Source organism: Nyctibius grandis, chromosome 15 (assembly GCF_013368605.1).
Source record: "Nyctibius grandis isolate bNycGra1 chromosome 15, bNycGra1.pri, whole genome shotgun sequence".
NCBI lineage: Eukaryota > Metazoa > Chordata > Aves > Nyctibiiformes > Nyctibiidae > Nyctibius > Nyctibius grandis.
In genome coordinates this window covers 9,963,809-9,987,016 of record NC_090672.1, presented here as the reverse complement: position 1 = coordinate 9,987,016, position 23,208 = coordinate 9,963,809, and the positions used below count along the sequence as shown (strand labels likewise).

Sequence of the window (23,208 nt, the reverse complement as noted above, 5' to 3'; positions counted from 1 at the left end):
TTTTGATATGTGATCATTAGAACATAGAATCACAGAATGGTTGAGGGTTGGAAGGGACCTCTGGAGATCATCTAGTCCAACCCCCTGCCAAAGCAGGTTCACCTAGAGCACGTTGCACAGGGTTGCATCCAGGTGGGTTTTTAATATCTTCAGAGAAGGAGACTCCACAGCCTCCCTGGGCAGCCTGTTCCCATGCCACATGATTCTTGGCAAAGAATTAGTAGGATATTTGCAGTAAGCCTTCAACAGATGTTTCATCAAATGAATTGACATTTTATTCTACTTGCTTCTTTTTTATTTAATAGTAGAAATCTGATTAGATTCTTTGGAGTTCTCTTATCTTCACTCAGGGTATGAACTATAGGTGAACTTACGTGAGTTTGCTGCTTTGATTTTCTAATTTTAAGTTGTTTCTACATTGTCCAAAGATGCCTTTGACGTTTATAGACTTAGCTTAAAAAGGGAAGGGAGCTTAAGTGGGCATAGGGTTGTTACGTAACTCCCAGTGCTTCCTCTCTCCTATGTGTCATGGTATCACAACTTGTTAGTGTACCCTTTCATGCTTTCTTTTCCAGTCCAACTGGGTCCTCTTATGCTGCTTTTAAAAAAACAGAAGGGAGGGGGTTGTGTGGCAGTTAGTAGTTAAAACCTTGAATTACAATAATCTAAAGCTGTTTTGATGCATCTCATGTCTGATAAGACTACCTGCATCCAGAAGCTGTCTACAGTGAGGGAGAAGAAAGGTGTACAGCAGGAATGAGACTCCTTCCTCAAATGAAGAAGCAAAGTGCAGTTATTTAATAGGATGGCTTGTTACAGTCTTTTATCTCAGAGGCTGCCATTAGCTGAAGATGACTTTTCTCAAGCAGAGAGACTGCTCCTCTAGAGCCTGCTCTCCTGTACAGACTTGCAGAATGAAGTTACTGGATTTCAGCATAGTTAGCTCTACTTCAAGACTTCTGCTTTAGAAATTTCTGAAGCTTTCTGGTGCTGAAAGATTGCATCCAAGATAGTTTCTGCTGTTTAAACACTCATCTCTTGAAATCTTGCCTATATACATTTGAAGCTTTGGCAGAAGGGGAGAGGAGCATAAAAACAACATTCAGGTAAAATGTAATGCTGTGGGCTTTGGAGGGAGTTAGACATGTTTTAAGCTGACCATGCAACTGATAACTGCCAGCACAGCTCAAAGCAAGAATGGTTTCTTGCCTGTTAGATTGGAGCAAAGAACTAACCTAGCTGAAAAAAACTTCTTTTTGGATAGTGATTTTTCTGTGATAGTGCACTTAAGCGTATGTCACTGGACACAGAGGAGACATCCAGTTTGATTTGGAGCAGAATGTTAGAAATCATTTTTGAATAAAAGGCTCTTTAACCTTTGTCAGGTTGAACTTTCCTGAGAATGAGAAATAGCATTTTCCTTTCTCTGGCTAGAGCTAGAACACAAAATTACTATGGCTGAAGTGCTAGGTGCATCACTTACTAGACAACTGTGTGCAGCTGTTTCACAGTTATACACCTAAAAAGCCTTAAGACTCTTTGGAAGTTGACATGTTCTAGTTGTATACACTGTTATCAGAGGTCGGTACCAAATGTATGTAAAAGCAGAATTTAAAAAAACACTACAATGGGCAGCTGAAGAATCATATAGAGGGGTACTTCTTGGCAGTGGCAATAGTTGCTTTTAATTTTCTGAACGAAAAAACTCATCTCCAATTTAAAATAAGAACATTCTTACCTACATCAGTGTCTGTTTTCTCCAAGTACTTTTTCAAAGAGTGAACAACTCAAATTAACCTCATCTATACTGCTTGTTCTATACAGCTTGAATTCTAGCATTTCAAAGTATATCTTAGCTTTAGATTTCTTTTGACTGTCTCTTTAAAAAAATGATGAACTAAAGTTTTATGAAAGCAACACTTGTTGAAGGTATTACAGGTATAAGCATCTATTGAATTGTACTTCTGATTAGGTGTTCACTTAAAACTGAATTGTTATAAGCTACTTCTGGGACTGGATATTCATCTAAATGAAAGCTCATCTGGGATAGGGGAAAATGGGACAGATAAGCATAATGCTGGATTTCTTGAAGTCTAGTACGAAATGGATGGCTAGCGACAGAAGCCTTCAGAGAAGACAGACTTATTTGCTATTCTGAACATGTATTGATATAAGATGTTAAAAACTTACTAATATTCAATCACATTATTAGTCAAAATATCAGTATATTAGTATACTTTTGGTTTTCATCATACTAAATAAAATGGTAATTGGTAATATATTGAATTACACCAGGAAAAGTCATGTAAGCCCTTGCTTAAGGCTGACTTTAGTCTACAGCTGAGCTCTAGTCTAACATTACCCAGCAACACCTTGATGTCTTACATGTAACTGATTCTAGAGCTGAATACTTAAATTCAATGCCTAATACATGTTATGAAATATTTGGAGGGAAGAACTGGACAAAAGCAGCTCAATAATTTAAGAAAGAGCATATGCTCACTTGTTAGTAATGGCATGCAGCTGTAGGTTTTTAAGTTCTTTCTCTTACCCTTGGAGAAAGGAACCCATCCAGACAACAACTTGGAACAACTAGGCTATTCATCTTCTCACAGTGCCTTTTGAAAGGAGCCTTTCTCTCCATCTGTCTTGAGTATACAGGCAGGGTAGGGCCTCCTACCCAAAATTCCTCTTCCTGCTGTGTTCAGTTTGCTTACAAAAATGCTCATTTAACTATACCAGCAGACTCAAAATAGGAACTTCAAGTTCCTAATGCAGATACATTCCTTGAGAGTGGACATGGGTAGGCGAGTAGGTTAAGGGGTTATGGCTGATTGCTCTACTGAGCTGAACTGTGTGTTGGAAAGGACTAATTTTTAGTCTTGACTCTGAAAGTCATGCATCCATTTCTCCACCTATAAAATTAAAATTCTTTATGTCCTATTCAGTAAGCACTTTCACATCACAACTGATAAATCTTAAATAAGAGATAGGATTAAGAGACAAGCTCTTCTGGTTCACAGTATACAAAAGCAAATGCTTCTTAACACCTTTGATCTGCTACAGGTACACAAAATCCACAGCAGAGATGTTAACACTCTCATAATGCTACAGGCTGTGTGAATATTAGTGCAGTGTATTATCTAGATACACTAGATAATCTTTGCTAGATTCTCAATGTATAGATGGCAGAATTCACAGGTGTTTTTTCCAAGATCACAAAGATAGATAGGTGTTTTGCAGTAGGTTATTTCACTATCTGTGTATTCATGTATTTAAAGAGTTACCACAATCCTTTGCCACCTTGTAAGAGGTTGCAGAAGTTAGCCTGGCATAAGCAATCAAAAGGTAACTTTGAAACGTTCAGAATGCAAATTGAGTAGAAAGGTGTAAATGGGATTAGGCAATGTTGTCTACTGCTGTTGCTGTGTCTGTATCGTACTGTGTCTAGAACACAGCTCTGAGCCTGTGCAGCTGCACCACTAAATATAAAGGAGTGCAACTGAATATAAAAGAGATGCAGATAAAAAGCTGGATATAAGAGTGCAAATTGGGCTAAACCGTGCTGCCTGGTGCCATTGTGACATTGTCGCATGCTTGACGCTGCAGCAGGTTTGTGGGTTTAATGAGGTTCTCAGCCTGAGCAACAAGTTAATGAACAAAAGGCACTGCAAAAATTACTATAGAAGAATGCAAATTAAATTACACTTTGGACATATAGCTGGCATGCTTAGGGTGTGACCAGTATTGGGTTTTACATCTCACAGGGATGAGAGAAAATGAAAATGTGAACACACTTACTTGGTAACGATAAGACTCCAGACTCTGGGATCCCTAAGCTGTGTAAATTCAGCAATGAAAAGAGGGCTGGTTGTGAGAAATGCAAGCTGTTTGTGTGCCTTGGGCTGGCTTTCAATTTGTGCTGCTTCTGCTCAGGAAACTGATACCCTGAATTCAAGTGGTGGCATTAGAAACCCAACAGTGTAATTGGTTTATGTAGATTTTTAGCCCTTTGGGGGCTCTGGCAAATGGGAAAACAAGAGGGAATACAAAATAGATGAAGCCCATCTCTTTTTCATAGTGTTCCAGTGAACTGCAGACACAGCAGTTCAGAGAAAGTAGATGGACAAAAAGGCAAAGGGCGGGGCCCTATGTGATCTCAGTCTATTTCTCTTTACACCAACCCTGGCTACGTAACAGTGAGCTGTGAGGGGGTTTTAATTTCAGCATCCTGTGTGAAGATTTAAAACATGGCAAGAAATTAATATCGCAGTGGTCAAGGGGGCCTGCTTGGTGCTGAGGGAGCGCGGCCGTCGCCTCAGCGCGGTGAAGTGAGGGAAATCTCTCCTGAGGGGGCACCTGGCGGCTCTGCTTTTGGCGGGCTCTGCGGCGGAGGGAGAGCCCCGTGGTGAGCCCCTGCCCGGGCGACGGGGAGGGCAGAGCCCGTCGCCTACCTGCGCTCACAGCTGTCCGCTGCAGGGGTGCGCGGCCGGCTGAAGCCGTGGGGCTTGGAGCTGAGGGGTGGCAGCCTGGGGGGGCTCCCCTTAGGGCGCGGATCGAGCGCTGGGAGAGAGGACCGGTAACGGGCTTCGCTACTCAGGTGTGGGGAGACGGTGAGTCCGAGGGGAGCCCCGTGGTGGGCGGCGGTGGCGGGGCAGCGCCTCGTGACAGGTGGCGGTGAGCTAAAGGGGGTCACACTGTGTGCCGGTGGGGGGGAAGGCGGAAAAGAGCGCGGGGGAGCAGCGGTGGGACGGGCGGGGGCCGGGCGGCGCGGCGGGGGCAGCCGGGGGGCGCGGAGCCGCCCCAGCGCGCCGGCTCCAACATGGCTCTGGCGACGGCGGCGCCCCCTGGCGGCGGCTGACGGGCGCGGCCGGTCACGTGAGGCGCTCGGGGCCTGCTGCCGCCGCCGCTTCCCCCAGTCAGCGCGGAGCGAGCCGAGGCAGAGACGAAGAAACAAGATGGCGGCCGGTGGCGATCCGGAGCGGGACGCCGGCAATTCGGATTGAGCCCTCGGCCCTCACAGCTCGCCGGCCCCCCTCCCCGGCCCGGATCCCTCGCAGGGGGGGGAGCTTCCCCGTAGCCGCCTGTCCGGACTCCGAGCGCCCTCCCGAGCCTTCCTTCCCCCTCCCTTCCCCCCTCGGCCAGCGCCCAGAGATGCGGGGCCGGCGAGGCAGGCCGCCCAAGCAGCAGCAGCCGGCGGCGGCCACCGCTCAGGCGAGCTCCCCGGCTCCGCCCGCCCCGGCGGGCCCCATCGGGGGGCTGAGGTCCCGGCAGAGGGGCAGCAGCCGCGGCAGGTGGGCGACCTCGGCCCAGGCGGAGACGGCGGGGCCCAAGCAGAAGGGAGCCGGGGCTGCCCAGGCCTCTTCCCCCGCCACCGCCTCCCCCAGGGGGGGCAGCAAGAGGAAGGGAGGCAGCGGCAGCAGCAGCACCCCTGGTGGGGGAGGCAGCAGCGGTAAGGGTAGGGGCAGGGCTGGGGCTGGAGGAGCAGGGGGAGGAGGCGGAGGAGGCAGCTGCAACAGCCAAGGCAGGGCTGCCTCGTCCAGGAGGAGCATCAGCAAAGTGGTGTACGATGATCATGAGAGTGAAGAGGAGGAGGAGAGCATGGTGTCCGAGGAGGAAGAGGAGGGAGACCCCGAGGATAACCAGGACTCCGAGGAGGAAGAGGAGGAGGAGATAATGGAGGAGGAAGACGACGACGACGACGACTCTGACTACCCTGAAGAGATGGAGGATGAAGACGATGCCAGTTATTGCACTGAGAGCAGCTTCAGGAGCCACAGCACCTACAGCAGCACCCCAGGTAGAGAGTCAGTGGGATGAGCTAAAACAAGTCGAGGGCACCCCACATGCTCCCTCTAGGTTTGCAAATACCGTCCGCACGCATTCTTCCTTCCATGCGTGTATGTAAGGGATGCCTGCAAGCACTCACAGGGAGAGAGGGGTATGCAAATTAACGGCTGGCAGCCCCACGGATGCAGGGAACATTAGAAGATGCTTACAAACACATGCACTGAGAGGAGGGAGGGAGGGAGGGCAGTACATACTGCAACAAGGGGGTGCTTTGCAAATATGCATGGAGATTCTGGTGACTGCAGAAATGCATGATACACCAGAACATGTTGCAAACAATGTCAAAAGTGTGTGGAGCATTCACTTAAGATTTAAAAACAAGGCAGACGAGATGCAAGCCTTGCAAAGAGGTCCTTTCGAGTATGTATAGGCTTGTGCTTGCAAACATAACTTGATGTTAAAAGGAAAGGAAGCACATGCAACTTGGAAGTGGCCTAAAAAAAACCATGAACTGGAAATTTTTAGGCTCTTGAAATCAGGGATATAACTGGATGCAGCATTTACTGGCTTTAAGACAAAACTAGCTTTCCAAGGAGGGAAATGAGGTGCATTGTTCAAAATGGAGATTGCATTGTTATAGTTTGGGGAAAAGTGCACAGGGCCTCATTGCAAGGGTGTAAACCTAGTTTTAGTTAAAACACAAAGAATAAAAGGTGGAGGTTGAGTCAAAAGTCTTTGTTTTAAATACTGCATTTATCTTATGGCAACCTTTAAATCTCATGTTGGGGTTAAAACTCGTTAAACATCATTGTGATTATATATATTTTTTTTTTAACCTCTAGTGGCAAATTTTGGCTCAAATTTTTTAAGGCCTGCACTTCTGTTCGTCCTTAATTAGTTCATTAACCATGTGGGTTTCAAGCTTCAAAAATTCTTTACCTGAACTTAAGCACTTTGGATTTATTTGAATTCATTCCAGGATGGAGTTCAAGCTTAGGATATTTTTTTTTTAAAGTCTCTGAACCAGGAGAGTAGTTAAACTTAGGGATAAGCTAGGAGTGTTTCTGAATTGGGCTACAGGATAACAAGCACTGCAGTTGTACAAGTATTTGGCCAGTTTGGAAGGGGAGAGGAACAGGTTGTTGGTGTAAATGCATTGGCATCTAAATTTAAAAAGGAGTGTAGTTTTGTGTAGTTAGCTGGTGACTTTTTAAATGGGGGAAGTACTGGCTACTAAATGTGTCATTTGTTTTTATTTTGGTGAGTTAATGGTATCAGCTTATTATGTGACTTCGCAATAGTCCTTTAAAAAACTCTGTATGTCTGTCTATATATATTTTTTAATGTATATCCGTATGCTCAGGAACCTAAATGAATCAAAATAAGTACATACATTACTAAATGAATTTAATTCAGAGATAATTTTTTTAAGGGGTTGTTTACCTGTTGCAGGGATGTCCTGCAATCAAATTGAAATTTTTGAGTATTTATTACTTTAAAGACTGAGGTCTGGCTTCACAGAAGAAAAAAACTCCAGAGTACTCTCTTGACTTTTAACTCTTCTTTTTCTGCTTAGTTGTGGTAACTGTAATTTATATTACTTTTTTGGGGGGTGGTTTTGTCAGGGAAAGAATATTTTTATGATTTTAATTGGCTACATCAAGAAGATATTTTTTACATGAGCAGAGCATCCAGGTTTAAAGTGAGTTCTACAGAGTATGGGTGTATTCAGTTTTTGAAATGTGCTTAAGTGTTTTGGCAAATAACAAGATACCTCTGTGTGCATTGTTGTACAAGCATAGACAGGTTTTATGTGGTATTTAGGTGTATCAGAAACCATTTTGATAATTTATATGTTTATTTCTCACTTGGTCAGGGCAACTTCAGTTAACTTTTTTTAAGATAAGGATGAAAATGCTTACACTTAAGCTTCTAATACTGAGTGTTTGATAGTTAAAACATCTTATGTTGTTATTTTGGCAATTTACTTGTAGTTCTCATTAGTTCAGTATTTGCCTAAAGGTCTCCCTCCCTCCTTCCCTCTCTCCCAGACATGCTGTTGCCCTTTTGCAGACAAAGTACAAACTTTTCATTCGATCATCTTAGTCTGTGTCTTGTTTCTGCTGAACAAATACCTACCTTGTGAGCACTGCTACACAGTGGTGGCACTAATTGAAATCTTAGTCTTATCATAATCCAGGAAGAGATACTTGACATCAGAACAGCATTAATAGGCAAGGAAAAGAGTCAGCTACCCTCAGTATCTCTTTATCTGACACCAGCCAGTACACAGAAGAGTGTTAAGAGCAGGGCAAGCATACAGTGATATGTCTTCAGAGTTCCTTCAGGGGCTCCAGTGCTCTTTGACTCAGGTGCATGCTGAGCCAGAATTGGTCTTTAGCTATGTTTAGATAGGGGTTTTTTTCTTTCCTATATTTGTCTTCAAACCAGACAAATTATAATATACAGTGACAAAGTTCCTGTGGTTAACTGGAGGGCTTGAAGGAGTGTCTTCTCCATTGTGTTAAACGGGCCCCTGACAGAACCGGGGGTGCCTGCTAGGTTTGTCTACTGGAAGAGATGATGAACGATCGTTCTCACGTGCAGCCTGAATTACTGCCACTTTCAGGATGTAGTCTTGAGGGCTGAGGAGCTTATTTTTTGAGAGCAGGATTTTGAAACATTGCAGTCCAGTCAAACTCTCCTACCAACCAAGATTTTACATGTAAATTACATCCTGTTTAAATGTGTGACAGACTTTTTACAGGGAGTTTACCATATATCTTGAAATTGGATGTAGGAGTACTTTTTTTACTATATTATTGTTGAAGTATTAGGAATGGTAAAGTCTTAGGAATGGTAAAATGCCTTTGATATAACGCTTAATAATGGTACAGTAAAAGCTTATTGTGTGAATGCATGTGACATAATTGCTTTTTCTTCTGCTGGACGGACCTTTGGTAGAAGGACTCTGTGTGTGTGTGTGATGTCCTGTCTCTCTTAGCCCTTTGTAGCCCCAGGAGGTAGATGTGTAACGATAGGTATCCTATATATCTTGTATCACTAAACGTTTTTGCCATTACCTGTCCACTGTAAGTTCTACTTCAGGCTTGTCACAGTTGCATTATAGATATCAAGTATTTTCCATGTGTTGCAGAATTTTAAAAGAAAGATTTAATCGAGGTGCGTCGAAGTCCTTAATTTTTTTGTTTCTTGATTTTCTTTGTCAAAAACTTGGGAAACTAGCTTTAGGAAGAGCTAAGCATCTAGATTTTGGCTGAGAGAATCATCAGCAGTCTATCTAACAAGCACATGCACAACAGTGGAGTGGTGAGCCAAAAGATTTATCTTAAAATACATTGAGCAAAATTTCTAGAAGGATTTTGCTAGTCTGTGCATTTACAGTGTTGACCATCACTTCTGTTAACCAGTTACTTCACCAGTGTGCTTTTATCTTCAGAGTGGAAGAATTTAACTGGAAATGAGGTGCTGCATTTTGTGTGCCCGTAGTAGTTTTATATCTTAACACGTTTTCCTGCTCTTGAAGGACTGCTTAAGTGGAGACATTGAGATACACCAGTAAGATATGCAGCTTCTTTTGTCTGTTGTGTGAGATGTACCAGCCTCCCAAACATCTTACCTAGGGTACCCTGTTCTCTGAATTAAATCTGGCATGCTCTTATTTTACCATTTAGTAATCTGAACTTGATTTGAACGCTAGAGGAACTATCACTATTCCATCATGCCAATCATGAAAAGTGTAGAAGACGAGTCCTAGAAAAGACATTGTGTAGAAGGCTGAAGGAGTAAATCTGTGGCTGATTCTGTTGTATTGACATGCAAATTTGCACTTTATCTGGAGAGAGAGCATTTGTCGGTTCAGTCATCTTTCTAAGCAGCTTTCTGCAGCAAATACTGTACCATTCTCGAAGTATGTTTGTTATAAAAGGCAGAATAATTTGATGTACTGCAGGTGAGTTTATTGTGCAAGCTTTATTTATAGGTCTGCAGTAAAATTCTGTAGCTGACCATTGTATTGCACAGAACTGGTGTAAGGTGAATAAATGTGGATTTTAGTAGACTGGGACTGGCTCTCAGGGCTCATTAGCTTCTGAAATTAGTTACAACTTACCCTGAGTATGTCCCAACTAAGGAATTGTCTGTCAGTGTTCCTGAAAGTTGTTATATTAGTGCTACTTTTTTTTTTTTTTTTTTTTTTTTTGCCTGGGTTCTAGGCACAAAAGGGCTTTTACTCAGAGTACTTCTCAGAATGACAGTGTGGGATCTCATCTGCTACTTGTCTTGCACTGGTTATCCCGATGTTAAAATGATGCCTTAGAATATAAGGAATTTGTATTCCTTGCTCCTGCTGAGAGGGTGCTGATGGTGGTAATGTTGAGAAATTAAATTCTTAATGTAAAATCAGTAGAGAACCCTAGTTTGATTTAGCAGTGTACTGCTGACAGATGTACAAACTGAAAAAAATAACAGCCAGAAGTTTTAAAGTTTTAAAACAGTTTTTAAAGAACATAAAGATCTGGTTTTGTACAACACAAGACAGTAGTTAAACTTAGGAGCACAGGTTGAGAATTTCTGCGATATGAGCGCTCTCAGGATCTAGTCTAGTAACTGGTTATTTTTTCATTTGTGCTTCAACTTCCAAAACTTTTGTGGTGCTTGAGATGTCTCATTTTTAATGTCAGTTTAGATTTTAAGTTTAATCTGGTTTGTGGTTGGTTTTTCTTTTTCTTTTTCCAGGCAGAAAAAATAAATTTGGGTTAGGTGTGATTGTTGCAGAGCAGTATTCAAATTAGAGCTGCACTTGCAAGTGGTTACAAATGCATATTACTCTCAGAAAATTTTTCTGGAAGAGATTATTTGACTTGTGAATATTAGAAACTTGTTGATTGTCATGTTGGCATTTTTAAAAGGGAAAAAAGTGTTTTGTATAAGTGAAAGCCTTTAATTTTTGCCCATCCCAAGAAAAAGATTAGATTTTTCTATTTTGGTACTACTTTTCATAATATATTCTTATTTTATGTTAAACTGATTCATTTTCCAGTTTTTTCTTCTTTGGTGTAAGCTGAGCAAATGCTCTCCCAAGAGGCTGACTTTTAATTAAGGAACCAGTTTGGATATTGCTGTGACAAACATGTAGCTATATTCAGTTTATGCATTCTGCTGTGCAAAAAAAGAAAAGGAAAAAAACCCACAAAAAATGTTCTCATGCATTTTCATCAACTGTTTTCAGTTTTCTCAGTGATGTCTAACAAGAACTTGTGTGTTGCTGTGCATTCTCATTTGAAACTTACCTGGTGCAAAGTTGTAATATGGGACAGCAAATGTTTGGTTCTTGTATGTTTGGTTTTAATAAACAAAAGTAGGACAGTCTTAGTGAGTTCAGGAGGGTAGTCAAAAGCCAAAATTTCCAGGAGGAAGGAGAACGTAAGGAGAGGGCATCTTCTCTAAGGAGTGCTCATGCTTCCAGGACGGCATATAACTGCCAGTTGGTCTTTATGTTGAGAAGTTTCTGTAGTGACTCATGATCTGGAAAACAAAACCAGCCCACTTCTATTTTACTAAAGATGGACTTTTATGTAAGAGTAGTGTAGTTTGACTTGACTTGTGGAACTCGAAGCCAAGAGTTAATCTGTTATTTCAGGAAAATGGAAAGTCTTTTCACTTGCTGGGTCAGTTTTATGGAGTGTGCCTTTGGGGGGGTTGTTCTATATTTTTTCCCCCTCCTCCTGTGACAGATCACTGAAGTATCTGAAACTCCTCGATCTGTCTTTTCTTTCCCCTACACTCTACCAAGTTTATCCTCTCCACTGCAACTGTGAACAGGAACTCTAAGCTGGAGTCTTGGTGCCCAAGTGCTGAGAAATTATGAGGAAGGGAAAGTTTTAGAGAGGAGAAATGAGACCAGTTGTGAGCTTTCTAATCAAGAAATGTTGGAACCAGTGTTTATTTTTTACCTACCAGTATAGCTACCACTCTCCCTGTTTAAACAAGACAGTGGTTCTGGCAGAGTATTTGTTATGTAGGACCTCCATCAACCAGTCCATAACATAAGTGAGACATGGCAAAACTGGATTTTTGTGGGTTTTGTTAGGCTACATGTGTATGGTAATTGGAACACAACTAAAGCACAGAGTGGGAAAGTCATATTTAGTTATGGTACAACCTTTCTGTGTTCTGGACACTCATGTAAATAATTCATTCAAATACTCCATTTTAAAACTATCTACATAAACCAGAAGATATGTTAAAGATGGTTAAAGTATTTTTAAGTTCCATATCCTCCTGTGGTAAAGAGTTAAAGAATACTTGTGACTTTCCCTTTTCTTCTTTCAGTGTGTGAATGACAATGGAGACATGCTTTTTGGTCCTTTTAAACTCCACTCCATTTCTAAATTTTGAAAGTGTCGGCATTTGAAACAAATAGGTTGAATAGATGGAAATTTAAAATAAATAAATAAAGCAAGGGTTGGGGGTTTTTTTAAGTGCTTCAGTAAATCCTGGTTTTGTGTGCTCAGCCTGTTGCTTCAGTAACTTCATTTTATTTCAAATATCATTAGTGTGTTTTGCTTAAATATTTGTAATATAAATTATTTTAATAGATTATGGTAAGTGTAGACTATAATTATCAATATCTATAATTAAATGTGCCAAGTGAATAAAATTGTTTACTCTTTAATCTTAATTACAGGTAGCTCTTCAGCTAGAGAATTCAAAATAGGGAGAGGCAGCCATTGCAGACTACTTCATCACTTTTGGAGACAACTAGTGAAGGAATGTGATTTAAAAGAAGTTTACACTAGATAGAAGTATAATGCTGAGACACTCAAGAGGATCTGGATAGTCCAATCGTGGCAGGAGGAGCCAAATGGCAGATCAATTTATCCTTCCAAATAAAGCTATGGAACTTGAATGACGTAGAAGTAGATGTTTTCTGTCTTTATACTCACTCAAACTTCAAGGTGGAATTTGATTCAGGGATTTGGTTAATATGCAGACACAATCTTAGAAGTATACAGTTTACCTGTGATAAAACTTGAGTCCATTTTGGGAACCTTCAGTGTGAGTAAATTGACTTTCTTTAATTGAGAGTAGATACATCTAGATTCAGTTTAAAGTCTAGTCAGTCAGGTGGTGGTGATGCCTAAAGGAGGAGTAACTTCTGCTAGTACAGCTGCTCTGGGATCCTCGATGTTTTTTGTTTTAGACAAAGTAGTACATATTGCATATTTTACTTAAAACAAAAAAACCTGTTGCTATGAGAAGAGATTTCCACAAGTGGGAAATTATTCAGGGCAAATCATAAAAATTATTTATCCAAATTAATTTAAACGATACCAAGATAAATTAAAAAATATGAATGGCAGTAGGTGATGTAGTAATACAAAGTTAAGAAAAGAGAGCAACAGTGTAATTCTGTTGACTGCTCGATGTGGTCATTGCACTGAATTTGCTATACTATTTCACTTCCATATATTATTTTAAATACATATTAATGTAATACACATGTGTAGTGTCCCAAATCAAAATAAATGTTTGTTTTTGTATAATCATCAATTGTATAGTCTACATAAGCTTGCACTTCTCTCGTAAATATTTAAATTGAGGTCATTAAATTTGTTATTTTTTAATCAATTTAATTAAATTTCATGTAACACTTTTTCGTACAGATAGTACTCAAAATTCCCTGTGGAGGGCAAAATCCATGATGAATAAAAGAGGGGGAAAAAAAAAAAAGTAGTTGTCAAATCCCAGAATCTCTAAAATAATTTAAAGTAAAATAAAATAATTTGAACATACAAATGTCTGAAGAGACCAAAGTTGGGCTTTTGTTTTTTGTTTTTTGTTTTTTTTTGTCTGCCAGTGAATGTCACATTTAAGCCTTGGACAGTTTGCCTTGTGGAAAAGAGAAGATTTTTCCTTGCAAGTGAAGAGCTTGAAAAGTTGGATATTTTTATTGTAGGAAAACTTTTTTCAGAATTTGAGGGATTTTTTTGTTTATATGAAGAACAGTTGGGTAAACATGAACTGTGATCTTCAAAAACCTTCACAGAAGTTGAAACTGCTTCTAAATAGTTTGAGCTGTATGGGATGTCAGAACACTGCAGATAATTAGCAATGAAAAAAATCATCAGAATTGCAAACAAGCCTAGAGCCTTATTTGGAGTTCAAAACTGCCTTTCTTCAGCTGTCAGAGCTAGTGGCAAGGGAGGGGGTTACCCACCCAACCAGTAGAACACAAAAAATTTCAACTCAAAACAGAGACTGTAGTACTTTGACTACATTATCATATTCCATATCATTATATCATATTCCATTGGCCTGCACTTTTAATTTAAGTTTAATTTAAGCCACTTAGAATGGCTCAAGATTTATGAGCACCTTGGCAGAGAATGTCCATCTTTTTCAGTGGAGATGAGACAGCTTGGTTTTGTTGGTTTTTTTTGTTTTGGGTGTTTTGTTTTTTAAAGGTACCTGGAGTGTTGAGATTGCAGTTTATGCATCAAACAGCAATACATTTAAGCACAAATTGTTTGGAATTTCTGAATTTCCAAATCACACTTTGTGATTCTTCAAGGTTCTAGACTTCAAGTTCTGTTCAATAGAATATCAATAACAAATTGAAAGTGAAATTGGAAAGAAAAAAAAATGTGGAAAGATTTGAAATACTGTGCCACCAAGCCATTCAAGAAAAATAGGTCTGGGTACCATTTCTTTCTAAAATATTCTGTGTCTTTGAATACTTTCCTTTTTTAGGTCTGGAAACCAGATTATGTGCAGTGCAGAATTGTTCAAAGATGTTCAGTGTCCAAAAAGAGAAATTGTTTGAGCTCTTGAGATGTGATGTGTGATTTACAGTTTGGATTGGGAGTGTTGAATGGTACAATATAGTGACTGTGCTGCATACTGTGAGGCATAACAGAAAGCAGAGGACAAATAAAGCATGCATTTTATAATGCAGTATGTTTTTCCTTATTGTCTAAACTATTAGTTTTACAATTACTTTTGACATTTCTGTGCTTTATACCAAAGCAAACATGAAAATATGTAAATTGGTTTAAATAGAAGGTGAAGAGTAGTATGAATAATGCAACCACCAAAGTAGAATTCTTTATTATGACATTGTGACATACTTTGCGTCATGATAACACATTTATTCTAGACTCTAATTGTACCAATATGCTTCCTTTTAAGAGGAAGTGTTAGAGAACTACTTTTTCGGAAAATCTTAGGCATGCCTTGTTTTAAGGTTCTTTTTTTGCTTCTCCTGTTAGTTTGATGTAACAAATATACCAGTGTTTATCTCTTGTGAAAGAGACATCAACAAAGATGGTATATGGGGAGTCTGTTTTTTTTCAATGAAGGATAAAAATAATGCATAGGACAATTATAATTTTGTTCTCGGAGGAGAAAATCTCAACAAATGAGAGATAATAAGGAGTCTTTGCTGCATTCAGCAGTGTTCCTTCATTCTAGTTTATTTTTGCCTGAAGTTCCTGGGGGGGTTTGTCACTTCTGATTAATTTAGGTAAACCAGAGTTATCGTTCTTGCTGCTTGCTTTCTTGAAGGGCTGGGGTTTTTATGGCTTTACTGTGTGACAGACTTACTTTTCTGCTACAATTGCAAACACTGAAAAGAATCCTAGTTTATAGCTCTGCTGGCTTTTTGTGATATTTGGACTCTGTGAAGACCATTAGTGATTTCAGAATATCTGTTCTGCCTTGTTGTTGTCTTGCATGACCACCTACTAGGACTGGTCCTACACTGTCCTGCAATATTGAAGGAAGCTTCAGGACCCTAAAGTCATTTAATCCATGAGCATGTGTGTGTGGTTTTTTGCTTTGGGATCTTTTAATTAAACCAACTCTGGTTTATGCGTATATGATTTTGGATCATGATGGTAGAAAAGTTGCGTTTAATCTAGATACTACTCGCTGTAAGAGCACTTGCTTTGTGCCTGGCTGTGAAACTCCTGTGTTTTTGTGCATTTGCCATGATTAAACATTTTCCACTGGTTTGTGCAGAAGGATACTGGAAGACAGTCATAGAAGCATTCTTTCATTTTCCACAGTCAGAACTCAACTAAACTTGGAAATTTATTTTTATACGCAGATGATGTTGACCCATTACTTCTGTAATGGAAACATGTGGCAGTTCATTTTCTATATTGTTTCAGAGTGTCTAATTTGTTGCATAAGATTTAATTCTTTGATGTTTGAGAAGGAAGGATTTATCTGGTGTCATCTTGCCATGATAGTTCGATGATTGGTTTATTTTTCTTCTGGAAACATTTGGCAAACTGTCTATTATGCATCAAGGTGTTTCTTAAAGGTAGCTTTTCTTTTTTGATGACTTTTTTTTTTCCTTTTCAATGCATTAAAGTTTTGATGATGGTGTTTTCAGATTCAGCAGCATCTGTCTTGGGGTATTTGCCTGCCTTAGCAGGTCTCCCCCCTGCCCCATTAGACTTATTTCTTGTATTTATGGGAACATTGGAGGGAGTAGGGTGGGTTGAACAAATGCCGCAGAGAACAGTCCCCTCTTAATGGTAACATCCAAGATGACTGGAACTTACTCTTAATTTTCATGAACCAGTTTTCAGGGAGGTCTGTTATGAACAGAATTTGATCAAAAGATTATTAATGTGAAGTTTAAAATTCCAGAATACTGGTTTTGTCACTCTTCAATCTTGGGTTAGACAATGCGTAATATATGTCACTTTTTACTAAAGTGTGCATATGAAATTGCTGTTATGGACAACTTCATTTTTCCTTTGGATTTTCTCTGTGGATAAAATCATCCTACTGACCACTTCTCTGTGTAGAATTGATAATTATGAAATTTAGTTCTTGACTAGAATCTTAGTATGCTTACTAGGGGACCTAAAAACAGTGCTCATCTCAGCTCTTGGTTTTAAACCAAGATGATGGTTTATGATTAGTTTATGAGGTTGTCTAAACTTGATTAAGTTTGTTTTTTTTTTTAAAAAAAGGAAGTAGGTTTAGTGAGTGCATCCTAATACTGTAACTGATAGCTGCAGAATAGTTGCATGTACCTGGATACTTCTTCCTTATTTTGGTTGAAAAATTTCATCTGTCTAGTAGTGCCATGTATAGAAACTTTCCTCTTTTGGATTTCCTTCTGCTTGGCGTTAAGGATAGTGGAATTAAAGGGAAGAAAGTATAGCATCTCATCTGAATTAGCATCGGAGACTGAATTAATTATGCTGTGTCTTTTCTCTTAGATAATGAAACAGCTCTTCAGATTAGCTTTTTGTGTTAGGTTTTGTCCTTCCATTAATTCTTCCTCCTTCTCATTCTGTGGTTCTCTCCTGTTTTATTGAAGCATGGGGTGGTTTGGGGTTTTTTGGTGTTTTTTTGTTTTTTAATTGGGAGTTCCTGAAGCATTTTCATAAAACATCACATTTAACTTTTTTTTTTCTGGCTTGTAGGTATCCAGGAGAAACGTTCTAGTTAGAAAGCAGTGGACAAAGTGATTTAGGTTCTCTTTTGTGTTTTAATTTGATAGAAATTGATGTCCTAAGACATCTGCTTGAAATGATCTTTCCGGTATACTACTGCTGGATAGGAGAATAGCTTGCAATATTTTAATACAAAATATCTGTTGTTTGAAGCGTGATTCTTCAAGTTTAAAGTTAGAATTCCAAGAAGAAATTATAAACTAGTCAGGCTGAATAAAAATGAGAAGAATTTCTAAATTAATATTTTTGCTGAGGGGAATGTGTGTCTTTTTAACTAATTTAAACAATTAAAATTCTAGACATCATTTTAAAGATTCAGTAGTTGTATATTATATGGAAAATGCAACTGCTCTAAGTGTCTAAAGCAAAACTTCAGGTATCTTCTGTATTTTATTTTCATATTGTTAATTAAAGTATAAGGTTATTAGCTGAGTTATTTATGTAACTATGAAGATGTGAATCCTTAATTTATAATAGTTTAGAAAGTTTGACAGAGTCATTGATGATGTTTAAATGTTGACCCGTGAATGGCAAAATTCTTATTGTTTTTTTTTATTCCAGGTAGGAGAAGACAAAGAGTGCATCGTCCTCGTTCTCCAATATTGGAAGAAAAAGATATCCCACCCTTGGAGTTTCCTAAATCCTCAGAGGACTTAATGGTGCCTAGCGAGCATATAATGAATGTTATTGCCATCTATGAGGTACTAAGGAACTTTGGCACTGTTTTACGCCTCTCTCCTTTTCGTTTTGAGGACTTCTGTGCTGCTCTGGTAAGTCAAGAGCAGTGCACACTTATGGCAGAGATGCATATAGTGCTTTTAAAAGCAGTTTTACGTGAAGAAGACACTTCAAATACTACCTTTGGACCTGCTGACCTCAAAGATAGCGTTAATTCCACTTTGTATTTCATAGATGGAATGACGTGGCCAGAGGTTCTGCGGGTATATTGTGAGAGTGACAAGGAATACCATCATGTTCTTCCTTACCAAGAGACAGAGGACTATCCTTATGGACCAGTAGAGAATAAAATCAAAGTTCTGCAGTTCTTAGTGGATCAGTTTCTTACAACAAACATTGCACGTGAAGAGTTAATGTCAGAAGGTGTTATTCAGTATGATGATCATTGTAGGGTTTGTCACAAACTTGGGGATTTGCTTTGCTGTGAAACTTGTTCAGCCGTGTACCATTTGGAGTGCGTGAAACCACCTCTTGAAGAGGTACCAGAAGACGAATGGCAGTGTGAGGTCTGCGTAGCACATAAGGTGCCTGGAGTAACTGACTGTGTTGCTGAAATCCAAAAAAATAAACCATACATTCGACATGAACCTATTGGATATGACAGGCATAGACGAAAATACTGGTTCCTGAACAGAAGAGTCATTGTGTAAGTAAACTAATCATTTAGTATTTTCTGAACAATAATATTGTATTGGATGTATTTTTAATATATCCTGTAAGTTGCTGTTGCCATCTTAAAATTTTTCTTTCTTTAGATAAGACCATTACTTGCTGTTTTGTAAGTAGATTTCTAAAGACTGTGTAATGAATCCATCAATTTTCTCCAAAATAAATATTCTCAATCTATATGTAAAAAGGGGAAAAATACCGGGGCCTCCAGCTGAATTTTAATGTGCCTAAAACATACGAATGTGAGGAAAAGAAAAGGAATTTTCATGAGAAGTCTCCAGTCTCTTGCAAAAGTTACTGAGAAGTAGTTTAACTCTCTTCGTGATCGCATGGTGTACAGGACATTAGTTTTGGTATACTGTCACCTGCTTAGATAGTATTTGGCTGTTAGATACTGGTACTAATGGTTTGATGGTCTGCCTTTGAGGCTAGGACTTTCAGAGGCACTTGAAGGTATTCATCATAGCCATTAACTAGAAATGCAGAAAACGTTGTATGTCAGCACTTCTACAGATATAACCAAAGTCAAAACAACAAGAAATGCTTGTCTTCAAGCAGTCTACTTTGTATGTTTAACACAATTTCCTGTTACTGGTTGGTCTTGACATACTAATATATTTCAAAACATTAATAATAATCAAACCCTTGTTAGCGAGGGCATTGTGCCTTGGTTTTTTTACCTGGAAAGTTGAATCTGAAATTAAAAATATACTTCCACATTTTTCACAGGAAAATAGCTAAAGTCTGTTTTTTCTTATAAAAGACTGTTCTTATGTAATTGTTCTCATAATGGAGGAGAAATAGTATTTAAGTGACATTAATGATATTGTTAATTTAGGAAAAATAAAGACGTTTTACTAGATTTCTTGAAATACAATTTTCCATTCAGTAGTATGGAGAAAATAAGCCACAGCTGGATACCTGAACAGAATTTCATACAAACCAGATTACAGTGAATGTTAAGGTATTAGCCAATGTCTTTAAAAGGGATTGTGAGAACTGTTGATAGCCCTACATCTTGCAAACAACACTTCTAAGGACTTGTTTTAGTCCTTTAAAATATAGTGCCCTTTCTCTCATGTATTGTTAGCTGATGCTTTCAGTATTAATTATTGCTGCTCTTTGTTGCCTGGGTTCTTCTTTCACATTTGTAAAAAAAAGAGTCCCTGTTTGACTATTTTTAGTTTCCTTGGGTTATAAATGCCACGGCAATGTCAAGTAATCTTTTAAAAGATGCAGGGAATCTTTTACTGTTTTGGGTTTTTTTTATACTCTGTGTTTGTACTCAGTCACGTGCTCTGCACTATGTGGTGTATCACTCATATGGTTCAGCAGGATGTGATGGTCAGCCTGAAGCTGGTGATATCCCAGTTCTTCCATTGCCTCACACGTAGTTTTCTACCTTCTGTTTCCAGAAAATGAGTTGAAAGTTTGATATTTCCCAAAAAGCTCGTTTGTGAAGGACGTGTAACTGATATTCTTTTTGCTTTAGTTAGCTGTGCTTTAATAACTTATAGGTGGTTCCCTCTGTGCATGGTTTTTGTATCTTCCCTTTCAAACTCTTGAGGGAAAGGGTTGTTCTAAAGATGGGTTTGTCTCACTGTTCTGCTGTACTGGCAGAACGATTATATTCTGCTTGTCATTAGAGGTCTGGGAATTAACAAAAAAATCCAGAGTCACTCACTCAAGAGGTGATTTTAAGATAAATAGGCAGGCTTTTTTTCCCCACAATATATAGACAGATTGATAATTATTTTTGACTAAACTTGATCTATGAAACAATGTGGGTTTTTTTTCCCAATGAAGTGAAATATTTGATGTTCAGAAGGTTTTGATACAGGCAGTACTTGAACACATTTTAACCTAAAATAAATCAGGCAGATGCTTTTTGTTCCTCTGAAATCTACACATGTGAAAGTTCTTTCTCTGTAGCACATTGGTAGTAATTTTAACTGCACTAGAAAAGACATCTTCAAAGGTTAAATGTATTGAGTTTTTTATTTTAAATGATTTTGCATTCCTGTTAGGAGTTCAGTGGGCAAATTATTTGTTTCAGAAATCATAAATCAAGTTTTATGAATCTAAGTTTTGTATCCTAATTGGGATTTATTTAAAGAGAAAATACATCAGTATTCCATTTCAAATCAAAATAGATGAGAACTGTAAACAATACAGTGAAAGGAAAATTTTTATTGGATTTTCCATTTTACTGATTTTTTTGTTAGTGATTAAAATATTTCAAAACGTACATAGAAAAGTATTTTTATATTTACAGAGACAAGAAAAAATGCAGCTCATCCATTAATTGTTTCCTGACTCTTTTGTATTCTGATGAATATCACCTAGGTTGAAAGACTGTTTCCCTGCTCGTCCCTATCCTTCCTGTTGCCATTGGATATCATGCCTTCTGCTAGTATAAATGTCCCTGTGCACGCTTCCAAAACAAGTTCTTTCTGAAGTATGTGGTTTGGATTAAAAATTTTTCAAATTCTCCTGAGGGAATTGGAAATAAAAACAGACAGTTGTTCTGGTACATCTGCAGCAGTAGTACTCTTTAACAGTGCAGTGTGGGATATACAGAATCAACCAATTCCACTAGACTTTTCATAGAACTTCACCATAATTAAATTTATGCATAATGTGCCTTAAAACTTTATGCTAAAGGCACTTCATAAGTGGACAAAAGTATTTACTACATAACTAAATTCCATGGAAATATTACTTCAATATTTCACATAGATATTAAACTCTGTACTTTCAGTTTTTAATTGTCCTTTAGATTCAGTAGGCATGCTGTACTGCAAAACCAACCTTCGCATATATATACTGAACAAGATCAAACTACACCTGATATCTTAGATAACTACAGGATAACTTAAAAGATAACTGCCAAATGCTAAAGCCTGAGATTTGTGAAATGATATTATCATATCAGCTATATTAAAATCAGTAGAGTGTATTCACTAGTGCTATGTGATCAAATATATCAGAGGAAACTAATAGATCTAAAAATAATCTGCACAGACACCGTTCTGAAATATGGCCCAGGGGGATTAAAGAACCGAAATCCCAATTTCTTGCATTTTTTTGTTTTTCAAGAGGATTTTTAGGGCTTTTTACTTCTTCTCCCCTCTCCCCTTATATATCTTATAAATCTGTCATACCACTGGTTTTCCCATCTTTTAAAGGGTTTTGTAGACTCGGTGGTGGTGGTGGTGTTTGCTGATACTTTTATTTCCACACTCATCACTTGCTGAGGGTAACAAGCCTCCTTTAAGCCCATCGTTTTCTCATCTCGAGAGAAATTCTATGCTCAAAACCCAATATAAATGAAGTAGAAGGCAAACAAAATAGTCTTGGATAACCTCATTGTCCATTTCCAGAATATTATCTGAGCAGTTCTTTAGTGGGTAGGACTTGAATCACACATGGAAAGATTAATCAGCTCTAGGTGCCTTCTGCAGAATACTCTCTCTTTGTGGTCTAGTGGCTTGATCCTTCACAGTGTGCCTCTGGGTTTTATTGACCTGTCATAGAGCATACCTTTACTGGTACTGAGGGCTTTTTCTTGAGTTATGTAGGGAAATTGAAGATCACAGCTAATTGCTTTTCAGTCCAGTGGAACCTTGTAACGCTAGAATAGGAAGAACTGATGGGAGAGGAAAAGACAGATGCTTCTTGGGATTTTCAGGTGACATACATACGCATCCTGGATGTATTAGCATAGCTGTAGCAGTTTTGGATTAGCTAAATGAGGGGAGAAAGTGGAAAAAGAAGAAAACACTTGGATGATCACCACTGAAATTTAAGCAAGGTGTATAAGCCTCTGTGCTTGAGCTGCTTGTCTGGCAAATGGGTACTAGCACAGCCTTACTTCATGGAATGATGAAACTATATAAAGTGTTCATATTGTTGCATATCTAGGTCACATAAGATGTATAAATGGCATCTCTATCTAGCAGATAATCGTATAATGAGCTAGGGGTTCAAAATGAAAGGTTAAAGTTCCCTTTTTGGTGAGCTAAAAAATAATTATGAAGTATAAACTTAGCAACAGCATTATATTCTGCAGTCATGTTTGTGAGGAGCAGAGCAGCCTTACAATTGCTGCTCTGCCAGTGTCTTGCTCTCACCACATCCATTGGACATTTGCCAGGGAAAATTCAGAAGGCACACTTTCCCTGTCCTTTTTAGTTAGGCATTTTTGTCATCTTTTTGTTTCCTCTTGCTGTATGAAGCTCTATTCTTGCATTCTCATCTCCCCTTCCATCTTAGTTTTTGGGTGTTTGCCTTTATCTTCCTTCTTTGTGGCTTTTGTTCACAGACAATAATAAAGGTAGTGCCATTCCTATTATTGTTAGTAAATAACTTCCTTGGTTTAGAGGAAACATAGTTTAAATAATAATTTTTCTTTAACATGGAAGTCTACAGGCATAGAATATCCCATAGAGTCAAATGATTGTCAGTGTTCAGCTGTTACTTTTTGATGTGTAGTATGTGGGCAGTCACA

At 38.8% G+C, this 23,208-nt stretch overlaps 1 protein-coding gene across 13 annotated transcripts in view; it reads left to right on the top strand.

Annotated features, from left to right (window-relative positions):
* Window positions 1–4,946: 4,946 nt before the first annotated feature.
* Window positions 4,947–23,208, top strand: part of BPTF (bromodomain PHD finger transcription factor) — a 55,669-nt gene continuing 37,407 nt past the window's right edge. For 12 of the 13 annotated variants that reach the window (XM_068413078.1, XM_068413073.1, XM_068413077.1 and 9 more), the window contains exons 1-2: window positions 4,947–5,800; window positions 17,853–18,675. In XM_068413078.1, the coding sequence (XP_068269179.1) occupies window positions 5,155–5,800; window positions 17,853–18,675 (1,469 nt within the window). In that variant the 5' untranslated portion in view covers window positions 4,947–5,154. Of the gene's footprint in view, window positions 5,801–17,852; window positions 18,676–23,208 lie in introns of those variants that run through there. The other variant, XM_068413084.1, reaches the window with a different exon arrangement.